This window comes from Molothrus ater, chromosome Z (assembly GCF_012460135.2).
Source record: "Molothrus ater isolate BHLD 08-10-18 breed brown headed cowbird chromosome Z, BPBGC_Mater_1.1, whole genome shotgun sequence".
Lineage (NCBI taxonomy): Eukaryota > Metazoa > Chordata > Aves > Passeriformes > Icteridae > Molothrus > Molothrus ater.
The window spans coordinates 26947771-26971175 of NC_050511.2; the positions used below are offsets into that span (position 1 = coordinate 26947771).

The 23405-nt window shown below is 42.1% G+C and overlaps 1 protein-coding gene across 1 annotated transcript; it reads left to right on the plus strand.

The window, feature by feature from the left end:
- Positions 1-15550: 15550 nt before the first annotated feature.
- Positions 15551-20647, plus strand: KCNV2 (potassium voltage-gated channel modifier subfamily V member 2). Its single transcript, XM_036403705.1, has 2 exons — positions 15551-16990; positions 20372-20647. Exons 1-2 carry the CDS (start codon positions 15551-15553, stop codon positions 20645-20647), a joined length of 1716 nt encoding a protein of 571 aa, XP_036259598.1.
- The last annotated feature ends 2758 nt before the right edge of the window (positions 20648-23405 follow it).

Consider the following 23405-nt stretch of genomic DNA (forward strand, 5'->3'; position numbering starts at 1 on the left):
AAACACTTCATGCAACACCTTTGCTGAATATGGCATCACAGCCTACTGTACATTCGAAAGTCATTTAGGCAGAAATAGAACTGGCACCACTGTACAAGCACCAACTACAGAGGAATGTGCTGCAACACTGAGATACTTATCATTTCTCTCAACATTGTTATTTGTATTGTCTCATGGCTAGGAATACAAAATATTTCATCAAATTCCCTTGATTTTATAAATACAGAATACCAAGGCTGTGCTGCCCTCATAACTTCCTGTCAGTGGGCACATTACAGACAATAGTTACAGCAGATGGACAAGGTCATCACATGAGGAGAAAATACCAGTTGTGCCAGGGCATTTCAGAGGTCTATCTCACCCACTGTCTGCTCCCTGGCAGTAGCCATCTGTGGGTGCCTAGGGAGAATTTAAGGACACCATACAGTGATACTTTGACAGAATACGTTGACAGAATGTTTTGTCACTTAATGCAGTTGTCTTCCTTCACAACTGTCCTTCATGTTTTATTCTAAGAATTCATCTAGACTCATTTGTGAGCTAGGAAAACTTTAACACACACATTGTCTTTGGGTGAGGGGCATCACAGATGATCTGGTTTTGGATGGAGTGAAGTTGATTTTCTTAGTAGGCAGTATGGGCCTGTGCTTTGAATTTTTGCTGAAAACAGTGTTGATAACATGGAGATGTTCTCATTATTGCTGAGCAGCACTTACACACTATCACAGCCTTTTCTGCCCCTCGCCCCATGCCATCAGAGAGCAGGCTGGCATGCAGGAGGACAGCTGACCCCAGCTGAGCACAGGAATACCCTCTACCATATGGTGTCATGCTCAGCACACAGAGCCAGGGAAGGTTAGCCAGGGAAGACCACAGCTTTGGGCCATGAATTTCTCCACAGAAGCTGACAGGAGGGGATTGGTAGCAGAGCAATCAAAAATGAATTTCTGACCTCAGTGTACTAGGACACCTTCAGCCTTGCACCTGGTGACCCGGCTCAGCCTTTGCTCATCTGCATCACCGACACACAGACCTGTCCACCACTGAACCCTGCCAAGTCATGCCCAAAGCTCTCTGTTTCCTGGCTATCCACACCTACAGCTGCACTTTCACATACTGCTCCCAGCTGGGGAGACTGCAAGGTCTTGCATTTTAACCATATTGCTGAATTCACTAAGGCAGGGAGAAAGGCTGTGTCTGGTCTCATCAGCATACTGAATATTACACTTTTCATGCAGAGAGCAGCAATAACTCCAGGGTAATTAATTACTTAAGGTACTCCAGCTCTCACAAACACAGTAAACAATTAGTATAATTTAACTTTACAGGTAACACAACAAATTAAAACAGAGAAAGAAATCCCTTTTTTTTGGGGGGGGTTCATTAGACAGGACATAAACTCTTATGTGAACAGGCCTGATAAATGAAATTTGCCTTTAGGGCATTACTGATGAAAAATGACAAGTGTAATATTTTTATCTAGCACTTTGCTGAGATTCTGTCAGAAAATCCCCAAACCTTGCAGTTCCAAACTACTCTAAGGAAGATTTTATTCCCTAAGTCTCTTAGAAGATCCTTCCTTCCCAAAATATGTTGGTGTTCTGACATTATGGTGTTGTCCCAGGAAATGCTTTAAAACCCCAAAGTATTGCTTCTCTCAGGAGATACAGACTGGTTCCTAAAAAGTAATTTTGATCTCATGGGTTGATAAATGTGCTGTGCAAACATTATGCTGAAGTGCAGAGAATTTTTCAGCTAAACTGGTATTTTATACCATAAAGACCCAATGTTTCTATCCATCTAAACCATCTGCCTATTTATACTTCCAATCACTATGGCATCCAGTCACAACAAATGGAAAAAAACTCACAAAAAACCCTTTTCATTTGTTAGTCATCATTATCAGCACGTACAAGCCATCAGATCCTGTTTTCATTGCTCATGCAAGTACCCTCTACAGCTCTCAGGGTGCTGCATCTGCAGTCTGAACGTGCAGTACTCACTTCAAGCTAGAGACAGCATGCAATGCTGAATGCTTAAATGCTTTCTCCACTGGAATTTTTTTTGATCACTAGCTTTTGGAACACTACTGGAAGCTTGCATTAAAAAAAGGCTAAAAAGGGATTCTCTGTCAGTGACCTATTAACATCTGTTAATACGTGTCTTAGTATGCATGTCTTAAGTCGTACACTGTCTTGAGTTTGAAGGCATCGGTTTATCTCAAATGGGCTAAAAATCCATCATCCCATAACTTGTTAGAACTGCAGCTAAAGCAGCATTCCCTTCTGGCATGCACAATGTCATGATAACTTAAATTGATTTCTTCAGACAGAAGATCAAGCTTGCAGAAGATTTGCTTCTTCTAGCACTGCTGAGCATGTGTGGGTGCAGATTTAGCTTACCTAATCAAGTCAAGAATGGACTCTATACTCCTGAAATTCAGCTGAGTTTCAAGGGCCAGTTTAAGCTGCCTGCTTTCCATTACGACCTAACAGACCAACTAAATTATTTAGCTCATTCCAGCATTCTGACCAGACTCATGCTTCTATGGTCCTCCCCTGCACCAAGATAGGGAGTAAGATATCCCTGCCCATCCCAAGGGATACCTGAGGGTACAGGCACCCAGGCTCCCAAAAAAACCTGAGAACAACATTCCGGGCAGGGTATGGGTTGGATTTACCATGGGAAGCAGAAGGTTGCAGTCCAGTGCTGCTGCTGCTGGAGGGAGATAGTGGTGGCAGTGTGAGGCAGGTTCCCCTCTGTCCATGCCACAGGCCCTAGCACTCCAAACTCCCCCCTCAGTGCCCTGCAACTTGGACATTTAAATTAAATTGACTGATTTATGCCATCTGTAGTTAAATGTATTATGATTCTATGTTTCTTCAATTTATAAATAAGGCTGCAATCAAGTAAACTATATTCCTTGTGTGCTGCTTCGCTTACCAAATGGGCTATATTATCTTTTCTGTGCTCATTACACTTTAGTCCCACCAGCCTAGGATGGGTATGCAATTGCTCACATTTGAGAAGAAAAAAGAAAATCAGAAAAAAATAATAAAAAGGGAAATCCAGGAACCAAAGATATATTGCTGAGTCAATTTAAGTTCAGGATTTAGCTTAAAGCATAGTTCATGCCAAAACATAACTAACTGCAGTTCATAATTCTGAGCACCAGGAAAACAACCTAGGACATTGTAATGTATGCCAGGTCCCTCCTATTCTCAGGTAACAAATATTCCCCCAAAATGTATGCAAATCAATATTGCAATAGAGCACCATAGGCTTCAAGACAGGCTGTGGTCACCAGCAGCAGACAGGAGCAAGAAGGCTGAAGTGAGGAAAACTAGTGGGAACATCTGAACTGCCAGTGCCTCAGCTTACAGTTCTAAATGGTGATCTAATTCTAAGAAAAATACTTTACACGACGTCCCATGCATATGTGGCAAGTTCAGAGCTGCCCTGTGATGCTTCGTGACTACCATGCACTGTCTTGCCTCCAGCAGACTCTGTGTGAACATGTTGGTTCATCTCAATGGGGAGACATGGAGGAAGAGCCAGGAAAATAGAAATAGCTCTGGCAGCCACCTCTGTGAAGGTTCAGAAAAACAAATGCTAGGAAAACAGTACAGAGAGAAACCTTCTCTTTAACATCTCTCATCTTTTAAAAATTAGGCTTTCTTCTCAAGGTCTGCAAAACCCACCAGACTTAGAAAAGGTGAAGTAACTGATGAGCTGTGGCTACTGGTTATCAAAGGATCACAACAATTTCACTCCCACTGTAAGCCTTCTCCTACATGTGCATTACTTATTTTACCTCTTGCTGTAAGCTCCAGTCTTAATTAATTTTGGATGAACCACATTGCTTTTTGTATTTCCTGGGGTTCTTCAGTGAGGATGGGTTTTGGTGCTTCTTCATCATCTTCCTTGTTATTCAGTGTTCAGTACCTCAGTATCCCTTAGCCATAAACTATCATTCCTGTGCTGATGCCCTCCACTACTGTGCCCCTGGTGCACAGAAATGAAGCAGCTTCTTCTTACTAGGTGTAGGCTTCCTTACTGTTTCCAACCAGAAAAGAAAGCAGACCAAGGTTTCTTCCTAGTCTTGTCCTCCACTGAAGAGGCCACTGGTGGTGATGTGCTTGTGTTAGTGGTCGTAGGCTTGCTTACACTGCCCCCAGCAATAGCTAAAATCCTGAGTGCAACCTGTTGCCTTTACACCATAGAGAAGTAAAGTATCACAAAGTGGATAATTTATTTTTTCATCGCAGAAGGGAAAGTAAGGAAAAGAATGCCCTCTTTAAGCACCCTCTTTATCACTCCATGGAATCTGAGCAATTTGGTATGGTATCTCCTGTCTCCTTGCCTGCCTGACTTCCTGTTAAATTTTTATACAGGAATACCTCTGTATGTGTTGTTTTACATCAAGTCTCCTTCTTTCCTTGCTTCCTCTGGTCCTTCTGATCTGCAATCACTGCTCCCTACCATTCCACCCTCACACTTACCTCCCTCTACAATGGCATCCCACACTTTTCATAGCTAAATTATGTCTGGCAGATTATTGAACCCCTTGATCCCATGCAGACAAGTTTTGCTGTGAAGATACATGTAAAAAGTACAGTGATGAGCCAGTGGAGAATTAAACTGGTAACTAAGTAAAACATTGGATGGCGGACAGTTAATGAAGTAAGACATAACCTAATGCAGCTAGTGAAGCAGAAAGGTGACAGAGAATTGTCCTTCAGAACCCACTTGTCCTAGCAGGGGATTTTAGCAAGTTACTGAGAAAGAAATCTGTATAGAACATATTAAGGAAATCACTGAGTGACAGGATATGAAAATGACTATTGGACCATATGGTCTCTGAGCAGGAAAATATCACACAGGCATGTGTGCCTGACCCATTACAAATGACTGACTAATCATAAGGTAAGGATCATGCTGGAAGGGACCTCCTGGCCATTAACTCCATACCCTTGGTCCTGTAAGTGGTACAAAAACCCATATAAAAAAATTTAACTTGGAGCATAATTACACTTGTACTGTGCTTTCCAGCTCCTCAAATAGATTTCAAACAGAGGTGCTGACAATTTAGGCAAATCCCTGTTAGATACACTGCCAAGAACCTACATTAGATATTATTAATTAGTTATGTATGGATTGTTTCTCCCAAAACCCCTCATTTGTGAATGAACTGTATACTGCCCTGACTGCATTTATTCTTCCTCTTATTGCTGCCTCAGATCACTCAGTGCCAACTTAGAAAATGTTTTCCTTCCTTCCTTCCTTCCTTCCTTCCTTCCTTCCTTCCTTCCTTCCTTCCTTCCTTCCTTCCTTCCTTCCTTCCTTCCTTCCTTCCTTCCTTCCTTCCTTCCTTCCTTCCTTCCTTCCTTCCTTCCTTCCTTCCTTCCTTCCTTCCTTCCTTCCTTCCTTCCTTCCTTCCTTCCTTCCTTCCTTCCTTCCTTCCTTCCTTCCTTCCTTCCTTCCTTCCTTCCTTCCTTCCTTCCTTCCTTCCTTCCTTCCTTCCTTCCTTCCTTCCTTCCTTCCTTCCTTCCTTCCTTCCTTCCTTCCTTCCTTCCTTCCTTCCTTCCTTCCTTCCTTCCTTCCTTCCTTCCTTCCTTCCTTCCTTCCTTCCTTCCTTCCTTCCTTCCTTCCTTCCTTCCCCCCTTCCTTCCCCCCTTCCTTCCTGCCTTCATGTCTCCCTGCCTCCCTGCCAATAGCTTACTGCTAAGCCATCCTCACACAGGGTGAATAAGATGCTCTCACACTTTGGACATTAGCTTCAGCATGCCCAGTTTGAGCTGCAATGAACCCACATAACTTCAGCAACCATGTCTCACCACTTATGCCACTCACTTGCACTTGCATGAGGGAAAAGCTCACTTATGCCTGACTTTTTCTTCTGATTACCTGAGGTCACTCATGATCAAATTAAAGTTACTGTGAATCACCTTTCATTATATCTTTTACCTTCCTAAGGCTACTTAGAGAGATAAAATGCAAGTCTGCTGATACTTTTTTTTAAGCTATCTAGATCCTTCATTTGTGCAATGGTTATTCACAATAGCAATGACATCATGATTTTGCAGAGTATTTTCTAAATACTCTCTTCCAAGCAAATTTCAAGAGACCATCTTTTGTACAGAGGTCTGCAACTCCAGTTTGGCAGAAAACATCTTGCAATTAACCTGTCAGTACAGCAAAATTAACATTCATAATTACAAAATAGGGATTTATGACCTTTTTTAAAAACAGCAGAACACAGTGTATTTTCTAAAAGAACAAATTTTCAGGACCATTTTTAAGCAGTATTTGACAAAGGTAGTGATTAGCTTAAACAGGATCTTGTTATTCTGTCACATTTGAAAACCTTCTGCAGTTTTGCAGCTCTACCTATTTTTTTTTCTCTTGACAGACTTTGAGGATAGGGTAAGGAATTACTTGTTTTTTACCAGAAGTCAATATCAAAAGAATACTTTCAAGGGCATATTCATTATATCTTCAGAGACAATATCAGCTAAAGATCTTTTCTTGGTCTTGTTCACTCTCCAAACAATGGCAATTTCTGAAAACAACAACAAAAAAAAAGTTTGGAGTATTACATTGCATTGAGCAAGAGAAGTACAGAGTTGAGAATTGAAATCATCTCTAGAAAAGTTTAGCCTGCAAATCAAGCCAGTGCAGTGCAGTGTATGGCCACAGCAAGAAAATAAAAGATAACCTGTTCAAATCACTAAAATATATTTTCATGAATGCCCAAAATGCTCACTGCATCAAAGTGGTTTGCAAATGGCACATGGTTAAGATAAGGATAGCAATCTTGCTGACAGATTTGCATACATATGCATAAAATATGTGTGTATGCAAACATCCATACACAAAAACTGGCTAAAATCCAGGCTTGCAAAAGCTTTTTTTGCCCCTGAACTGATTTGTTCTTTTGTCTGCAGCTTTATAGATAGTGAGCTGTATTATAAATCTGTTAGTGTTTGGAAAATATCCCCCAGAACTTAAAATCACAATTAGTTCTGAATTAATCTCAGTAATGACTGAAATCTTTTCTTCCACTGCACAAAGTTATCTAATTTCCTCTGAAAAGTTCAAGGAGCAGCTAGTTTATTTTTATCTAATCTTTCTTGTGTGTAAGGAAATTCTAATTATTTTGCAGCATTGGTAAAAGAATTCTTTGTATTCTTTGAATTTCATCATGATAGAGCACACTACACGCTCATAAAGAAGGTGAGAGATGAGCCCTCAAGCATGCTGTGGATAGAGAAATCTTCAAGAGGAATATAAACGCCTGACTTGGAGGAATGCTGGTGTCACTGATTCTGTAGGGAGAGATGCTGCTGTAGAACAGGCAGAGAGGTGGGACCAAGGCAGTACAGAGCAGATACAACAGGTGAGGACAAGGAAGCAAGAAATAAATGTCAGAAAAGCAGAGCCCATGCAGCTGTAGTCCTAAACTCAGAGGGAGAGGTGTGACGTGCATATACATGAAGCAAACAAAATTTCACAACAGCACAGCCTTAAAAAACTCACTATGGGTTATGGACTTAGAAGTCTAGGGTCAGAAAATTCACTTCAGGGAGTGTGGCCCCTTTTCCCCTCCTTAAAGGTAATGCTGGGGTGAAGCTAGATATGTCTCTGGGTGGAAGATCTGGCAGATGCCAAGTTCTTTCAGATTTCGGGTGTAGCACAGCACTAGACCTGCACATGAAGGTAATTCAGCTGCAAAGCAGCAAGTAAATGTTAAGGAGAGAGATAAGGTGTGCTAATTTACAATCACTGCTACTCCTGGTATAAGAAAGGCTCAGGAGGGCCAGTTATACCCAAGGAAACAAGAAGGAACAATGGAAGAATTTATTACAATAGATATGTTTGTTAAAGGACAGAACCTGCAAAAGTCTATTCCTGGATATGCGCCTTGCATTAAGTCCTTTCTAATTCTGTGTGATCCTGTTACAAGAAACATGCACGAATGAATTCGGTTTTTTCCCTGTTGCTAGCTGGTTTTTAGTAAAGCCTAAGAAAAGAACAAGCAGTTTTCAGAACAGTGTGTGACACAATGCATAAATCAAAACAAAATTCTATCCAGAGGCCATGACACACATATCTATCATATTGTTCTGTGACCAAGTCCAACACAACTCACCATTATGCCTCCAAGAGGAATCCAAGGTTAATGTATCTCTTTATTTTGCACCTCTTTTTTTTTTTTTTTTCCTTTTTTTCTTTTTTCTGGGCAAGGTGGCATGGGGCAGAGGGGAGTTGGTTGGTTGGTTGGTTGGTTGGTGGGCTGACTGGCTGGAGTTTTTTGTTTGGTGTTGTTTGAGTTCTTGATTTTTGGATCACCATAAACTATGTCACTTTGAGATTTGTGTTCCTGGTGGCTGGTTCTTGCTAGGGGTGGAATGTGAACAGGGTAAAAAAAGAGAAAATGGTGACTGGAACAGTACCAGAATGACAGTTTACAAGCTCAGTAGGCTCTTTGTAATTCATAGGACAGATTGATGTCTAGCCCACCAGTGATCCAGAAATCTGAAAAGAGAATGCATGTCATGCTGCTTACTGTGCCAGGAAGGGCTGCTTGGTGCTATTCCACACCTACATCTGTGGCTTCCGTTTTGTGACTTTATTGCTGTTGATTTTTTTATTGCTTTTTTCTTTATATAGCGGCATGATTGTTTTACAGGGGCCTCTCACATTAAAAAAAAAGCACTGTATTACTACATGCTGCCTGTCAAAAGTGCCTCTATCATACATAAGGAAACAGCAAAACAAATAAAAAACCCCAAAATATAAATTCCTGGAGGAGAGAGGAAGTGGACACACTGCATAAACACATCAGTACTTCCTCCCTTTCAGCGTTATGAAAAAGATTTCAAAGCAAAACTGGCAACTCTGTCAGCAAGAGGACTGTCTATTCCCATAAATCTGTAATGCTCAAAAAACATAAAGCCGTTGATTGCACAAGTCATCCTCCCATAGCTTTAGCAATGTGTTACTGCCATGACTCAGTCTCTGCTTCCAGCATCTTTCCTGTTTCTTTACACATAGTTCATACTCATTCAGTAAATTTTTTTCTTGCTGCTGTTGTTGTGTGTTTTTTCTGTTTGTTTGTGTCCACTGCAGGGCTGGCACCAATTGCCTGTGTCTGAAGAGCTGCTAATATTTATGAATGAGACACCACATACAGTAAGCAAGGCAATATGAAATACAGAACATATTGGTTTATTCTTCTCCTGCTTGTTTCCAGGTTATATCATTTTGTTCTTCAGCATCCCATCTGTAAAAAAGGACTATGAACTCACTAAGATAGGGAATATGGTACTGTTGCTTTTGTGTGTGTCACATTTTCATGTGTGTTTGCTGCTGTATTGTATTGACTTGCTATAGCACCTAAACACTATAGGTTTACCTGTTTAAAAAAGTTGCAATTTACAAAACTGAGCAGAAGTTCACTAGGAAAGGAAAGTGATAATGTAGAGTGGCTGAGGCAGAAATAGATACTGACAAGGACACGTTGATACACAGCAGCAGTGGGAGCACACGGCATTTATCCCGGGTGCCTGTGCTCAGGTATGCTGCTGCAGTCAGCTGGTACACCCCTGGGACACACATCACTGCTGCTGCCCTGGATGGCACAGCCTAAATGCTCAGGTGACAAGATCACAACCCCAGCCTGCCCCGCTGCCTCTTGGTGTCTGTAGCTGGCATTCTCTGTGCTTTTCCCTCCCAGATGAAGGCAACACTGATGAGTGAAGGAAAGGCATGTGAGCTATTCCCTGGAAGCAGGAAGAGGTTGACTAGATGACGCTGATCAACCCACCCCTTAATTAGCCTCTCTTCCCACTTACTCATCCTTTCCTAGCATTGTCTGGCTGGCTGCAGCTGCAGGGTTGGCAAGTGGGGGAAAAAGAAAACCAAACAAGCAGAAATAGAGAAAGCAGTGAGCAGGCAAGCACTTGTTCAGCAACAGCATGGCATTCTGATGGCTGAGAAAGTCTGCCAAGGTGGTAGGGTGCAAAGACACCTGAAATTACAGAGCAAAACAGATCCTCTTGCTTACCTCCTTGCATTTGAATCTAAATAACTGAACTGAGTGGAGACAAAGCATAGAGTGAATGTTAGTTCAGCTCTGCATAGATCTGGTGTTTTGGAAAAGCTCTAGCTCAGGATTAAAAAAAAATTCCATTTTCTTTTTTTTTTCTTGACAGTCCATCTTTACAAAGTACTGGTATGTGGACAGGCACACAGAAAATAATCTTAATTCTCTTACTTGCTGAGTCACCCTTTACAGTTCTAGCAGACACTGCAGTCAGTCAGTCTACCTTCAGTCCTATTACACAGCTTCTTGAGGGCCCTAAAAGGATAAACAGGACATTATTAATTATTACATTGCTAATAATCACCATTAGCAGTATTTTCCACATGGTCAACATAGCTTCAGAAGCCACTGGATCTTAAGGAAAGAGGCTGGCTGGACCCTTTGAAACATGCAAAATGACAAAATTCTGGGGTCATTGTTCAAGTAGGTCAGAACAACTGATCTTATAGGCCTGTCCTGACCTTAAAAAACTACTAATCTATGAAAAATTCCTCATGAGGTAGGAACTAATCGACTGAGCCTTATAGGATCATAAAAATTCTTTAAAGCAATTTAAATTTAAAATTTCTCTTATTTTTAAACCAAGAAAAACCACACACACTCAATTCTGAAGCTGATTTGCTCAGTGAAAGAGCATTATAACTACAGTTGTATTACTACAACAGTGCCCTATCCTGGAAAAGTCAGCACTCCTAAAAATAAAGGTTTACAAAAACCCATCTGCTCACTCCATTTTAATTACAGTTTTCTGTTGTTAAAATCCTGTTTTCAGGAAGCTGGTACCCAGAGCACTGTCAGGTTGATAGCATTGGATAGCATTCTCCAATGTTACTGACTGCTAAGGTTTCACATTTCTTCTTCTATCCACAGAATCAGAGAATCATACAATATCTCAAGTTGGGAAGAACTCATAAGAATCACTGAATCCAAATCCCCACTCCTTGCAGGACTACCTGAAACTGAACCATATGACTAAGAGTGTTCTCCAGACAGTCCTTGAATTCTGACAATCTTGGTGCTGTGACCTCTTCCCTGGGGAGCATGATTCAATCACTGACCACCATCTCCATGAAGAACCTTTTCCTTATGTCCAGTCTGAACTTCTCCTGATGCAGCTTCATTCCATTTCCCCCTATCCTGTACTGACCACCAGAGAGAGGAGATTAACACCTCTCACTTCACTGCCCACCTTGAGGAAGTTGTAGGTTGTCCTGAGGACACCTCAGCCTTTTCTTCTCCAAGCCGAGGAAACCAAGTGGCCTCAGTTGTGCCATTGAGAATTTCCCCCATCTTGGTCACACTCTTCTGGACACTCTAATAGTTCCATGGTCTTTTATTGTGGCACCCAGAGCTGCCCCCAGCACTGGAGGTGAGGCTGCCCCAGTGCAGAGCACAGCAGGACAATCCCCTCCCTTGCCCAGCTGGCCATGCTGGGCCTGATGCCCCCAGGACACGGGTGGCCCTCCTGGCTGCCAGGGCACTGCTTACCCATGTTCAGCTTGCCACCAACCCAAACCCTCAGATCCCCCCAAGCCTCTCATTGTCAAATCTACATGTACATCCAGGATTACCCTATCCCAAGTGAAGAATCCTGCAACTGATCTTGTCTAGTTCCTAATGGTTAGTAGTTGCCCAAATTTCTAATCTACCCACATCTCTCTGCAGAGCCTCTCTGTCCTCAAGGGAGTCCACAACTTTTCCTAGTGTAGTAAAATCACCACACCTATTTAATGTGCATTTGATCCCTGCAAGCAGATCTTTTTAGAAAAACATTATAGAGCGCTGGTGCTAAAATGGAGCCCTGAGGAACATCTGGTCCCTGGCTGTCAGCCTGATGTAACATTTACCAATACCCTTTGAGCCTGACCCACCAGCCAGTTACTCACACAATGTATTATGGACTCAACTAGCTGTGTGCCAGGCAGTTTATCCAGCAGGGTACTGTGGCAGACAGAACAAAAATCTCGGTAAAATAAAACCAGTCCACATCTACCCTTGGTCACCTAGGGTTACTTTGACATAAAAGAAAATTAAATTGGTCAAACAGGACTTTTCCCTTGTGAACCCATGCTCAATGTAATGACTGCATTTTCTCTCAAACAATATTTTTCACTAACTCCCAGAAAAATCTTCCCTATGGTTTTACCATGCGCTGCAGTGAAAATGCCAGGCCTATAACTTCCAGAGTATTCTTTTTATGCTTTTTGAAAATGGGGACAAATTTCCAGATTCCAGCTGACTGGGACATCTCCAGACTCACAAGACAAATTCAATATAATGGAGAGAGGTCCTGCCAAGTGCATCAGCCAGTTCTTCCATGGAAAGAATCCTATCCAGCCCCATACACCTGTATGCATCCAACTGAAACAGCAAGTCTCAAACAATTTCAGGATTTCCTGGGAATTTATCATTCCCCAATTGACAGTCTTCCAACAATGGGCTCTGAGGACCCCAGCCCATCATTGGTCTTGAAGACAGATGGCGAAGGTGGATCATTCTCTACTGTGTCTGCAATTTTTTTTGGACCTCATCAAGCAATGGACCAATGTTATCTCTGATCCTTTTTTTGCAGCTAACAGATAAAAATCAAAAAAGCCCCTTTTGCTTTCCTTCGCAGCTTGTCCTGCACAGCTTGAATTCTATCCGAGTTTTGGTCACACAAATTTTCTCTCCACAGAGACGAGCAGCATCTCTGTCATCCCCGCCATGTCACCTTGTTTCCAAGGCTCATATGCTTTCCTTCTCCATCTAAGTTCACTGCTCAGCCTAGCCAACCTTCTGCCCCATTGGCTTGGCTTCCAACATGTTGTGTTTGACTGCTCCTGCACTGTTAAAAGAGAGTTCTTGAAAAGAGACAAGCATATCACTCAGATAACTTTAAAAGAAAAAAGAGTGCCAAGAGACTTTACTAACTACTTCTTTAAACAGCCCATACTCTCATCTTCCCCGTACAAGAAGATGAGCAATTGCTACTAATGGCATTTATGAAGAAAAGCAGCACACTAAATAAGGTAGATAAGGGGGGAAAGTGGGTTCTTTCTAGTCACCTCATTTTCTTATGTGTCTAGACTGAGAATCTAGCACCTCAGAACCAACTCCCACCTGAAAATAAAGAACATATATGAAATAATTTTATTTTAGCTATTTTGCCAGCTAGAGACAAGTTTGAGCAGAGTGCAGCAGGTGCCCCAGAACTCTGTTCCCAAGAATATTTAGGTCAAAGAGATTAGTCTGAGCAGACCGAAGCTAGTGATCTTCCTTGCTTTTCTTAGTAATGATGTCCAAGATCTGAGCCCATGTGCATGAGGAGCTGGTACCTGACAGTCATGAAGTTCACCCTGTAGAAGCTCCTGTTGCTGCAGTATGACATAAGAAATTATCTCTTGAATAGTGAGCAATAAATGTTACTGGATACTTCTCAGAAATGAGGCCAGGGAGGCTGACAAAAAGCAAAATTAAATGTTACAGCAGAGACTGGCATGAGGAATATGGTTATAGTCTACCGTGGATCTTGATTAAGAAAAATTCCAGCATTTTTGGCACTAAAATGATGGCATCATGAACTGCCTTTTTCTTATGTCTGAATCACTTTGCTTAGGAGAAAGAAACAGCCTTTAAACTTGGCATTATTTGCATTAAAGTTGCTATACAAAGAACTCACCATGGCATGGTTTAATGCTCAAAGCAAACTGCAAAGCTGGCTGGTATCTCTAAAGAGGTACTGACAATCCCTATTAATAGGAGGCTTGCCTCTCTTGCATCAAGAAAGAAAACAGGCAGGGGAGACAAATTCACTCTCATGTGGAGTTAAATATGAATTACAAATAATTCAGGCCTTAAACAGTGTGACTCAAAGAAACCTTGAAGAGTTTCATGTGATCCACTCAGTAGAACACAGACTGAGAAAAAAAGTATTGCAAAATGCTCAGCTATGGCATCTTCCATTTTGTCAAGAACTAGTAAATATAAATAGAAAAGCTATAACTGGAGGTAAGGAAACAGGAAAAAGAAGGAGACATTCTCATAGCAGCAGTTACTTCACATAGGACACTACCAAAATAACAGTATTGGGGTCTGCAGGAGCAAGAACCTGAGACCAGTGCAGAAGAATGGGAGCTTGAGGGCTACAAAGGGAAGCACTGCTGCAGTGCTCTGGGATACACTGTCCCACAGCCTATGTGAAAGGGAGCTGCAAGGGGAAGGCAAAATACAGAATTGCACATGGGAGGCCTTCCCAACCTGCAAGGGTGCAAGGGTGTTGCCAAAATTAGTAGTTTTCCAGTGCCTTGTCCCTTCCTGCACCAGCCTGGATACAGGTGGAATAATGAGCTGCTGCTTAGGAGTTGTAAGTGAGGTGCTAAGAGCACCCACAAGGAACCAGCACTTTGTTGTGTGCATCCCCTGCTTTTCAGGAGCTCCAGCTTCGCTGAAGTGCTCCCAGTGACAAGGGGAAGTAACCTGGTTTTTGGGTTGCTCATTGTTACAGGAATTGCTGATGCCAGCTCCAACAGAGCTGAAGATGAAACCTCCATCCAAACACAGGGAAAGCATCTCTCCTGTCCTGCTAGTTACTCACTGCAGCTTTATACGACACTAACACCATCTGCAAGAGAAACCAGAGTGGCTTTATGCTGTTTCTCAGCAGCTTATGAAGAGTTTGAAGCTGGAAACTCCTTCATACCTCTGCCCTTTGCTTCCACTGAACCCAGCAGAACATTAGACCTGCACTCCCAGAGTACATTCAAACCTTCAGGCACAGACTGAAATATTCCTCGGCTCTTAACCAAATGGAGGTATTTTAACTGCGAATAAAATGAAATTACTTTTATTTGCTCACTTTTTGAAAACATTTTAAGAGATACACCAGTGAGTTCCTGCCCTTTATCTGCATATCAATTATTCATTATTTTCACTAAAGAAAACCAAGCCATGCTGTGCCCATGAGGATGAAAGAAATCTGTACTGCTCTCTTTCTCTCTGCCCCTCATACATTTTTATTTCAGATTACTTTTAATCCATATGTATTTGAAATAGGAAAATGTGTGGGTTTTATTAGCAATAAAACTTTAGGGGATTTCCCCCCCTACTGATTTTTCATAGATTTATGGATCCATAATCATTCACGTCACAGCCTAAGGGAAACGAGGCTCGAACAGGATAATAGCCCTTAAATCCCCTCCTCTAAGCACTCAGATCTTTGCTGTCAGCAAGATTAAAACGGTCAACAGCAGTCTTCATGTGTCTATATCCCACACAGAGCTTTCACAACAACTGGAGTGGTGGCTGGCAGGGAGAAATATGCATAGCCACTGCTGTGCATAATATTTCTGAGATAAAGAGGGGAGAAAACCAGGTTGCCAGCTTTTGTAGAGTTGAAAAGGACTGGTGTTAACCGCTTGATCAGGTGAATGCAAAGAGGGGAAAAGAGTAAGGAATAATATTATGTTGCAGTTTAACAGTCAGCAAGAGTTTCTTTTCCTAAAACATAAAGGCAGAGAGATGGAAGCACCAAACATCCTTCCACGGCCCAGCAAGGGGAAGGAAAAGGAAGTCGTTCATGTAGACAAGCAGAGTGGTACCTCTGCCACCACTGCCTTGAACACCCAGCCCCTACTGCAACTAGGACCTGAGGGAAATTACAACTATTATGTGGATGATGAAGATGAGGAAGATGAAGAGAAAGAAGAAGAAAATTGGCAACATGAAGATGCATTTAAGGGCGAAAGCAAGGCCTCATCGTTTATTCCTTGTTCCCCTGCTCTTTCCTCGAGATCCCCGGCCACATCATCTACTCCATCCATGCTGAACATCAATGTTGGTGGCCAAAGTTACCGCCTCACCTACCAGGCAGTGGCCATCTACCCCAAGACCCGCCTGGGCCGCCTGGCTACCTCCACTGACCGCCGCTGCCAGCTGGGCCTGTGCGATGACTACGCTGCCCAGGTTGATGAGTACTTCTTTGACCGGGACCCAGCTGTCTTCCAGCTGGTGTACAATTTCTATGCCTCGGGGGTGCTGCGGGTGAGGGACGAGCTGTGCCCCCGCAGCTTCCTGGAGGAGCTGAGCTACTGGGGCGTGCGTCTCAAATACACACCCCGCTGCTGCCGCATCTGCTTTGAGGAGCGCCGGGACGAGCTGAGCGAGCAGCTGAAGGTGCAGCGGGAACTGCGCTCCCAGGCAGAGGCTGAGGAGAATGAGCAGCTCTTCCACCACATGCGCTACTATGGGCCGCAGCGCTGGCGCCTCTGGAACCTCATGGAGAAGCCCTTCTCCTCTGTCACCGCCAAAGTGATGGCAGTGGCCTCCAGCTTCTTCGTGCTCATCTCTGTGGTGGCCCTGGCACTCAACACAGTAGAGGAGATGCAGCAGGTAGACTGGAAGAGTGGGGATAGCCGGCCTGTCTTGGAGCATGTGGAGACCTTGTGCATTGCATTCTTCACATTGGAGTACCTGCTGCGCTTGGTCTCTACCCCAGACCTGCGCCGCTTTGCCAGCAGTGCCCTCAATGCAGTAGACCTCATTGCCATCCTGCCCCTCTATCTGCAGCTGCTGCTTGAATGCTTTACTGACGATGACCAGCCCCGGGGTCGGGGCTCCCAACACGAGCATGATATCGAGAAGGTGGGACGGGTGAGCAAGGTAGGACAAGTGCTTCGCATCATGCGCCTCATGCGCATCTTCCGCATCCTCAAGCTGGCCCGCCACTCCACAGGGCTGCGTGCCTTTGGCTTTACCTTGCGCCAGTGCTACCAGCAGGTGGGCTGCCTTTTGCTCTTCATTGCTATGGGCATCTTTGCCTTCTCTGCCATGGTCTACACAGTGGAGCACGATGTCTCCAGTACCAACTTCACCAGCATTCCCCATGCTTGGTGGTGGGCTGCCGTAAGTAAACACATCTTACCTTGCTGGGTAGACAGAGACCCTCCTTTCCTTCCCCTCCTCTTCCCCTCTCCTCCCAGCTGGAGTTGCTGACAGTCTTGAAAACAACAGGCTCAGATCAGTGAACATCTGCTCTGAATTCTGAGCTTACAGGACATATGCATGCCTGCGTGCGCAAACACACACACACACATGCACTCATTCACCTCTCTGTAAGCTTAAATCAAGACTTAATCAGGCAGGCAGTCTTAAAATTCCCATATCTCCAAATGCAGTATTTTCACTTTTAAAGAAGAAGTGGTCAAAGACAGGAAAAAAAAAAGCACTTCCCTATTTAGTGCCATTGTCAGTGTTGCCAAAACAAAAGGAAAAAAAAATGCATGCATTTGGCTATCTAGTTACAGGATTTTTGTTCTTATTCTATGTGTAGGTCTTCTGCAACCCATAAAACTGCATGATGATGAGACATAGTTTATTAACTACAGTCAGATCACCCACACTTTAAAAGTGAAAGCTGTCCCAGAACTCTGGCTGTTAAAAATCCACTAGGACCAACAGTTGTTTTACACAAGAGATTGTGTTCTGCTGTGCTGCAGAAGATGTCTGTATTTATGGCACCCTAGCTGAAACTAGTGGGTAGCTAGACATTGTCAATGCTGAGGGAAGGCACAGGACCCACATCTTGGCCATCCATAACCTTAAGGCTTGTCCTAGACCATTGTCACATACATTTTGTTTTGCAGCAGCTGATGCCAGCCTGCACAGTCTATTTTTGTGTGGGGCCCCAGGAGCACTTCTGACTCCTGGGCATGGCTATGGGTCTGGCTCTGTCCCAGTCACTTCCCTGGAGAAAGAAGCTCATGCAAATAGACTGGATAGGAGTTAGAACATCTCATGCTGGTTGATCAGCACTGATACTGGATGCCCCAAGATGCATATGAGGCCCACCAGACAGTAATCCCAACCCATTCAAGGTCACTTCCCCTGGTCAGCCATCCTGGAGCCCAAGGTCTGCGCTTCTGGTTCAGCCATGGACAATGAGATGTGGTGGTTTACCACACATTTGCAGTGATTCAGCACATGGCAGAAAAAAAGCCTTACAGACAAGCATAGATGCACACATTTATATGTGCACATGTGTGTGTGTAACTGTGCTGAATATCCTTTATTCACTGATTTTTCCATCCTTCCATGGGCCATGTAAGGATGGAAAAATCAGTGAATAAAGGAAAGAAGGTCTTGTAATCTGACCTTCATAGATCATCTGTAAGTGATATACAAAGGCTATGAAAACACTTGTGATTCATACATTGCTAAAATACTCTGTCTTCTGAACATGCAGGTTATATGCAAAATCTTTAGGGCTCATTTTTGCAAAGTGGTGATACCATAATAATTTAGATATTCCTGATAAACTTATATGGCTAGGTGAAAAAGGCCTATTTAGCTAAGCAAGTGCCTTCAAAACAGGAGCTGTATCATGCACATTGCAATTCCAAAGCATAAAACACTTTTTATAGCCTATTTGTTCTTTAGGACTGTAAATTAATATATCTAGATCATTCGAATTTTGTAAAAATCCAACAACTCACACATGCAGGAGAAGAAACATCCCTCCTAAACTGTTATGGCAATGTATAAGACTATGCCAATGGTACAGAACCTTATCATAGGATAACATTTTTGTCCTGGCTGGTAGAGATAAACATCTTGCCTTCTCAGTGTTTATTTTTGGAGATATTTATCCTGTATTATCATTCAAATCCAGTGACTTAATTTCCATTAAACCAAATCACTAATCCCTTTTATTCCACAGGAAGCACCAGGTGCATCCTAAAAATGTGCTCACCCAGTGCTGTCTCATGAACTCTAATGTTTTCTTCATTTAAAATATCATTCTAGTTACCATTTTAGAAGATGAAATACTCTACACAGTGACCTTCTGAAGACTTACTTTAGTGTTAAAGCCACAAGGGCATTACAGTCAAAGTCCTACTGTCTGTGGCTTATTTTTGTCAGAATTTTAGGTTACTGTTTAGCAGATACATACAGTGTGTTGAGACACTGTGAAAAAAAATTAAATAAAATTCACTGGCTGAAAAAGATCCCTTGCACAGACTTGAAAGTGACAGGTGACAGCAACATGCAAGTTTTACCTGCCAGGAAAAAAGTAAGTTATATTTACTCAGTGTAAAAAATATAAAACATCAAAATGTGTGCAGTGAAACTAAATAAATTAGGAGTTATCTTATGTTGACTGTTTGAGAGTAGATTTTTCAACTGTAGCAGCATCTCCATAATCAAACATCCATTGATTTTAATCTGAATTTTACAATGGAAATATTTCAGTACTTGGTGTAGCACTGGACCCATAAAACAGTTCCCTCATATATCCATAGGCTAGAAAGAGAAAATTATATTGGCTGAGAAGAAAAATGTAAAGGTATGTAGACAGTGAGCTGGCAAAGTGTTCAGAATCATATAAAATAAATACACTAAACACCATCACTCTCAAAAAAATACCCCAAAACAAATTCAACAACCAAAGCTGAAACAATTTTAACAACCCCTAAATCCTTCTTCAAAAGGAAATTCAGCAAAAATTACACACCTGTGTACTTATTTAACACTGTAACTATACATATTGCAACCATACACTGCAAGCAAAACCTTCCAGGCTACAGTTCCTTGTAGGTATGTAATCATTAAAGGGGATTTTATCTAGTAACTTTGAAGTCCTGGATAATTTCTTCCTATAAGGCAAATAGGAAAATTCATTTCATAATTAATTGAAGGGTTTTATGTGTTTTTCACTAGTTCCTAAAATACATATGTAAAACAAAGGTAAAACTCAAAATACAAACCAGAGAATAAGTCCCAAATACCGGGTTTTATCAGCACAGTGGATTAAGAAACAGGACATCTGTTCCAAGTGACATGATGAGGGAGCACGGTTGCAGCTATCAGTGGATTTGCATGGCTGGGGAGCCACATCTATCCTCTCCCTAAAGCCAAACAAACTCACCTTCTGGACAGCCTGGTATGGAATCTGTCTGGGAATTCCCTCTGCAGGGTAAAAATCTAAAAATCCTCCTGAATGGTGTCAAACCATTGTCTTTCTTTACTCCATGAGAGGGTTTGTTGTTTTTTTTTAAATTAGGAATATTTTGCATAAGAAAACTGGTAGACACATACACACAGGCACGCACACACACACACACACACACACACACACACACACACACACACAAAAAAAAAAAGGAGCACAGAATATTTTAGACTTACAATGCAAATTAAAAAAGAGTTAACCTTGTCCCTGGTCAGTGAACATATCTGTCTATGTGCTTTGCTCAGCTAATAAGCTGTGTGTTGGTTTGCCTGTAGGTCAGCATCTCTACAGTGGGATATGGAGATATGTGTCCAGAAACGCACCTTGGACGCCTGTTTGCTTTCCTCTGCATTGCTTTTGGAATAATCCTGAATGGCATGCCCATCTCCATCCTCTACAATAAGTTCTCAGACTATTACAGCAAGCTGAAGGCCTACGAGTACACAGCTCTCAAGAAAGAAAGAGGGAAGGTCGACTTCACACGAAGAGCCATGAGGAAAATATCTGAGTGCTGCGGAGAAGGTGCACCCCACCCTTTGTCACAGCAATGATAGTTTGCGCTTCTTTGGGTATTGGGAGGAGAAGAAGCTGGAGGAGAAAGGGGAAAAACAAATCAGCCAAAAGATAAACGAAAAGGGCCAAAAGTAACAAAAGTAGATGGTGAAATCTGTTTTGAAGGGGGTTGTTTTCAAAATTAAAAAGGCTCAGATTAAAACAACAGAATTTTTAAACTCTGATAGCCTGTGAGCAGCACTTGAATGCTCATCAACTCTCTGAAATTAATTCCTTCCAATTAAACACTCTGAATAAGTCTCACATTAGGGTCTAACCCCCTGCTACTGATTAGATTGACAATAAAGACCCACTATAATTGTACAAAGAGAAAACAAATTGTTGTCATTAAGGGTCAGCCACCTTACTTCTGTCATGGCAGTGTCAAAAATTAAACTAATAGAATACCCAATATACTGACTGCATCACTTAAATTGGTTTTACATCAGCTTTCAATTAGAGGAAAATGGCCTAGAGCACTTACCTAAATATTAGCAGCAGCTATAATCCCTAAAATGTCAGCCTCTGTTTCCATTGACAAATAGCTATGCTTCATTGTTCTAATTTTATTTTTCAAATGCAGTCCTGCAAATGAGCCCTCCTATTTTCATGCCTAGTCAAGCAATGCACTGGTTTTAGCATTTCCCACCACCCCACCTCTATAATCATCTTTCAGTATGACAAGAACTAGTGAAGAATTCTGGAGTCTGAGTTGATAAATCTCAATGATCAAATATGAAAATATTTCCAAATCCAATCCTTTTTAGGTATAAGATTAAGTGATAATTTAGTTTGCAATATTTAATGTATTAAATATTGGATCACTAGTCTCGTTTTCCAGTACTTATTGGATTGTTAGAATAATAGACCTGTCAAGGAACATAAGTATTAAAGCAGTAATTTTAGTAATCAAAGGAAATACATGGGTAGCAACTCTCAAAGACTAGTCATACAAAGGATTTTATCAGGACTTCACTGTAACCAATTTTAACCATGATTTAAAATCAAGATAATTTATCTGGCACATACAGCCGTTAAGGACACAATCCTGACACCTTAGCTCACCCCCAGGAGTACCTTATATCCTAAGATTACTGTGTCCTCTTGCACAGCTGGACGGGATTTCTCATGTGTCTAAACTCATCCCAAAATTTAAATAACAAATAAAATCAACAATAATTAGATGGAATTGCAGTTTATGTATTACTTCTGAGACTATCAGGAATAATTTTTTACATAAGAGCAGTCATACCAATTTAAAAACAGTAATCTGAATAACAGATCTGAAAGAAAAAACGTGTAATGGAAAGGATCAACAGTAACAGTGCACTGATATGACCCATGGCTGTTAGTCAGCAGCACTCCTGCAAAGCATCTTGATGACAGAGATGCATTTCAAAACTCTTGAACTCTCACGTTGTGTCTGTGCTGCCTTGATGAATGCAAATGGCTGCCTTAAGATCTCAGGGCCGCATGGGACACAATGGTGTGAAGCTCACTCTGGGACAGCTGAGGGTGAAAATGTTCATTAATTTTGACACGTCCATGCGAGTTGTGTCAAGCATGGGGAAATTTCTCCTTTCAGTGGTGGGAAGGTAATTAGTAACCAACTTGCTCTTCTCATTCTCTACCTCCAGACGAATGTATCATAACCCCATCTGTCATTTTGTTCTTTAGGAATGACAGTCAGAACACTGTGTGCTGATCAGCTCTGTTAAAAGCTAAACCATGTCTTTAAGGCATAGCTGAGCCCTGGGACTTCAATGTGATAGATGTTTGCTGTTCTGGACTGCACACAATGCAGCAGGCACAATCCTGGCACTCACTGAGAAGAATAGCTGCTTTGCTTTGGCTCTAGGGAATTTGCATAGCCCTTCTGCACAGCAACAACAGTACAAGAAGCTTCCAGGAACCACAGGAAACCTCTTACTGCAGTTCAGTGAAGTAGCAAGTTACAAGCATGCAAAAACACAAGTATGCTTTATTTTCAACATGCAAATTGATTTAGACCCATTAAAAGTATTTTAAACCTGGTGATTACTGAATTTTCCAAAATATAGGATACTGAAAAATCAGTTTCTTTGCTGAAGGAATTCATACTTGCATGACTATGCAGATAGGATGCAGATGCTCAGCCTTGCATGGCAGGCTCAGTAGCTTCTTGCCACCTGCAGAAATCTGGAGCCTGAGGACTAACTCTGCTGAGACTGGACTTTGTCACAGCCTCAGACTTGACAAAGATCACTAGTCTCGTTTTCCATCCCATTTGCCTCACCTGGAGGACCTATTCAACTAGATATTTTTTGAAGACATGTAATGAAATAGATTTTCCACACCAAACTCAAGCAGAAGAAAAAAGAGTCTTGTCTCTTAATCAAGAGTCAGAATTGAATGTCCTTGGCAAAAGCTTTATCTTTTCAATGAGATTTCAATGCACAAATCAGTACTGCTCTAACTGCTCAAATGCAGCTTGAAGAGAGTCTCTTGCACCCCTCCAGTTGAATCTGTTCCACTTTGCACCAGGTAAATAATGGCCCACAAGGTGACAGTTAAAGACCATAAAGCTTGATGCTTCCAGCACTTAGCTGGGTGGAAAGGAGTGTATCACAGGCCCTGCTGCAAGAAAGAGCCATGAAAGTACCCTGACCAAGCAGCAAAGCCTTCCCAAACACCCAGCCTCCTCTGGCCCAAGCAATCTTTAGTTTGGAAGGAACCCAGAGTCTCCACACATGAAGGTAAAACAGACACATGAAGGTA

What these genes read in the sequence shown, in the direction of transcription:
- KCNV2 (XM_036403705.1), top strand. Translation starts at nt 15,551, where the DNA reads ATGTTGCAGTTTAACAGTCAGCAAGAGTTTCTTTTCCTAAAACATAAA. An exon ending in ATGCTTGGTGGTGGGCTGCC is followed by an intron (nt 16,991 to 20,371) that starts GTAAGTAAACAC and finishes GTTTGCCTGTAG; the next exon opens with GTCAGCATCTCTACAGTGGG.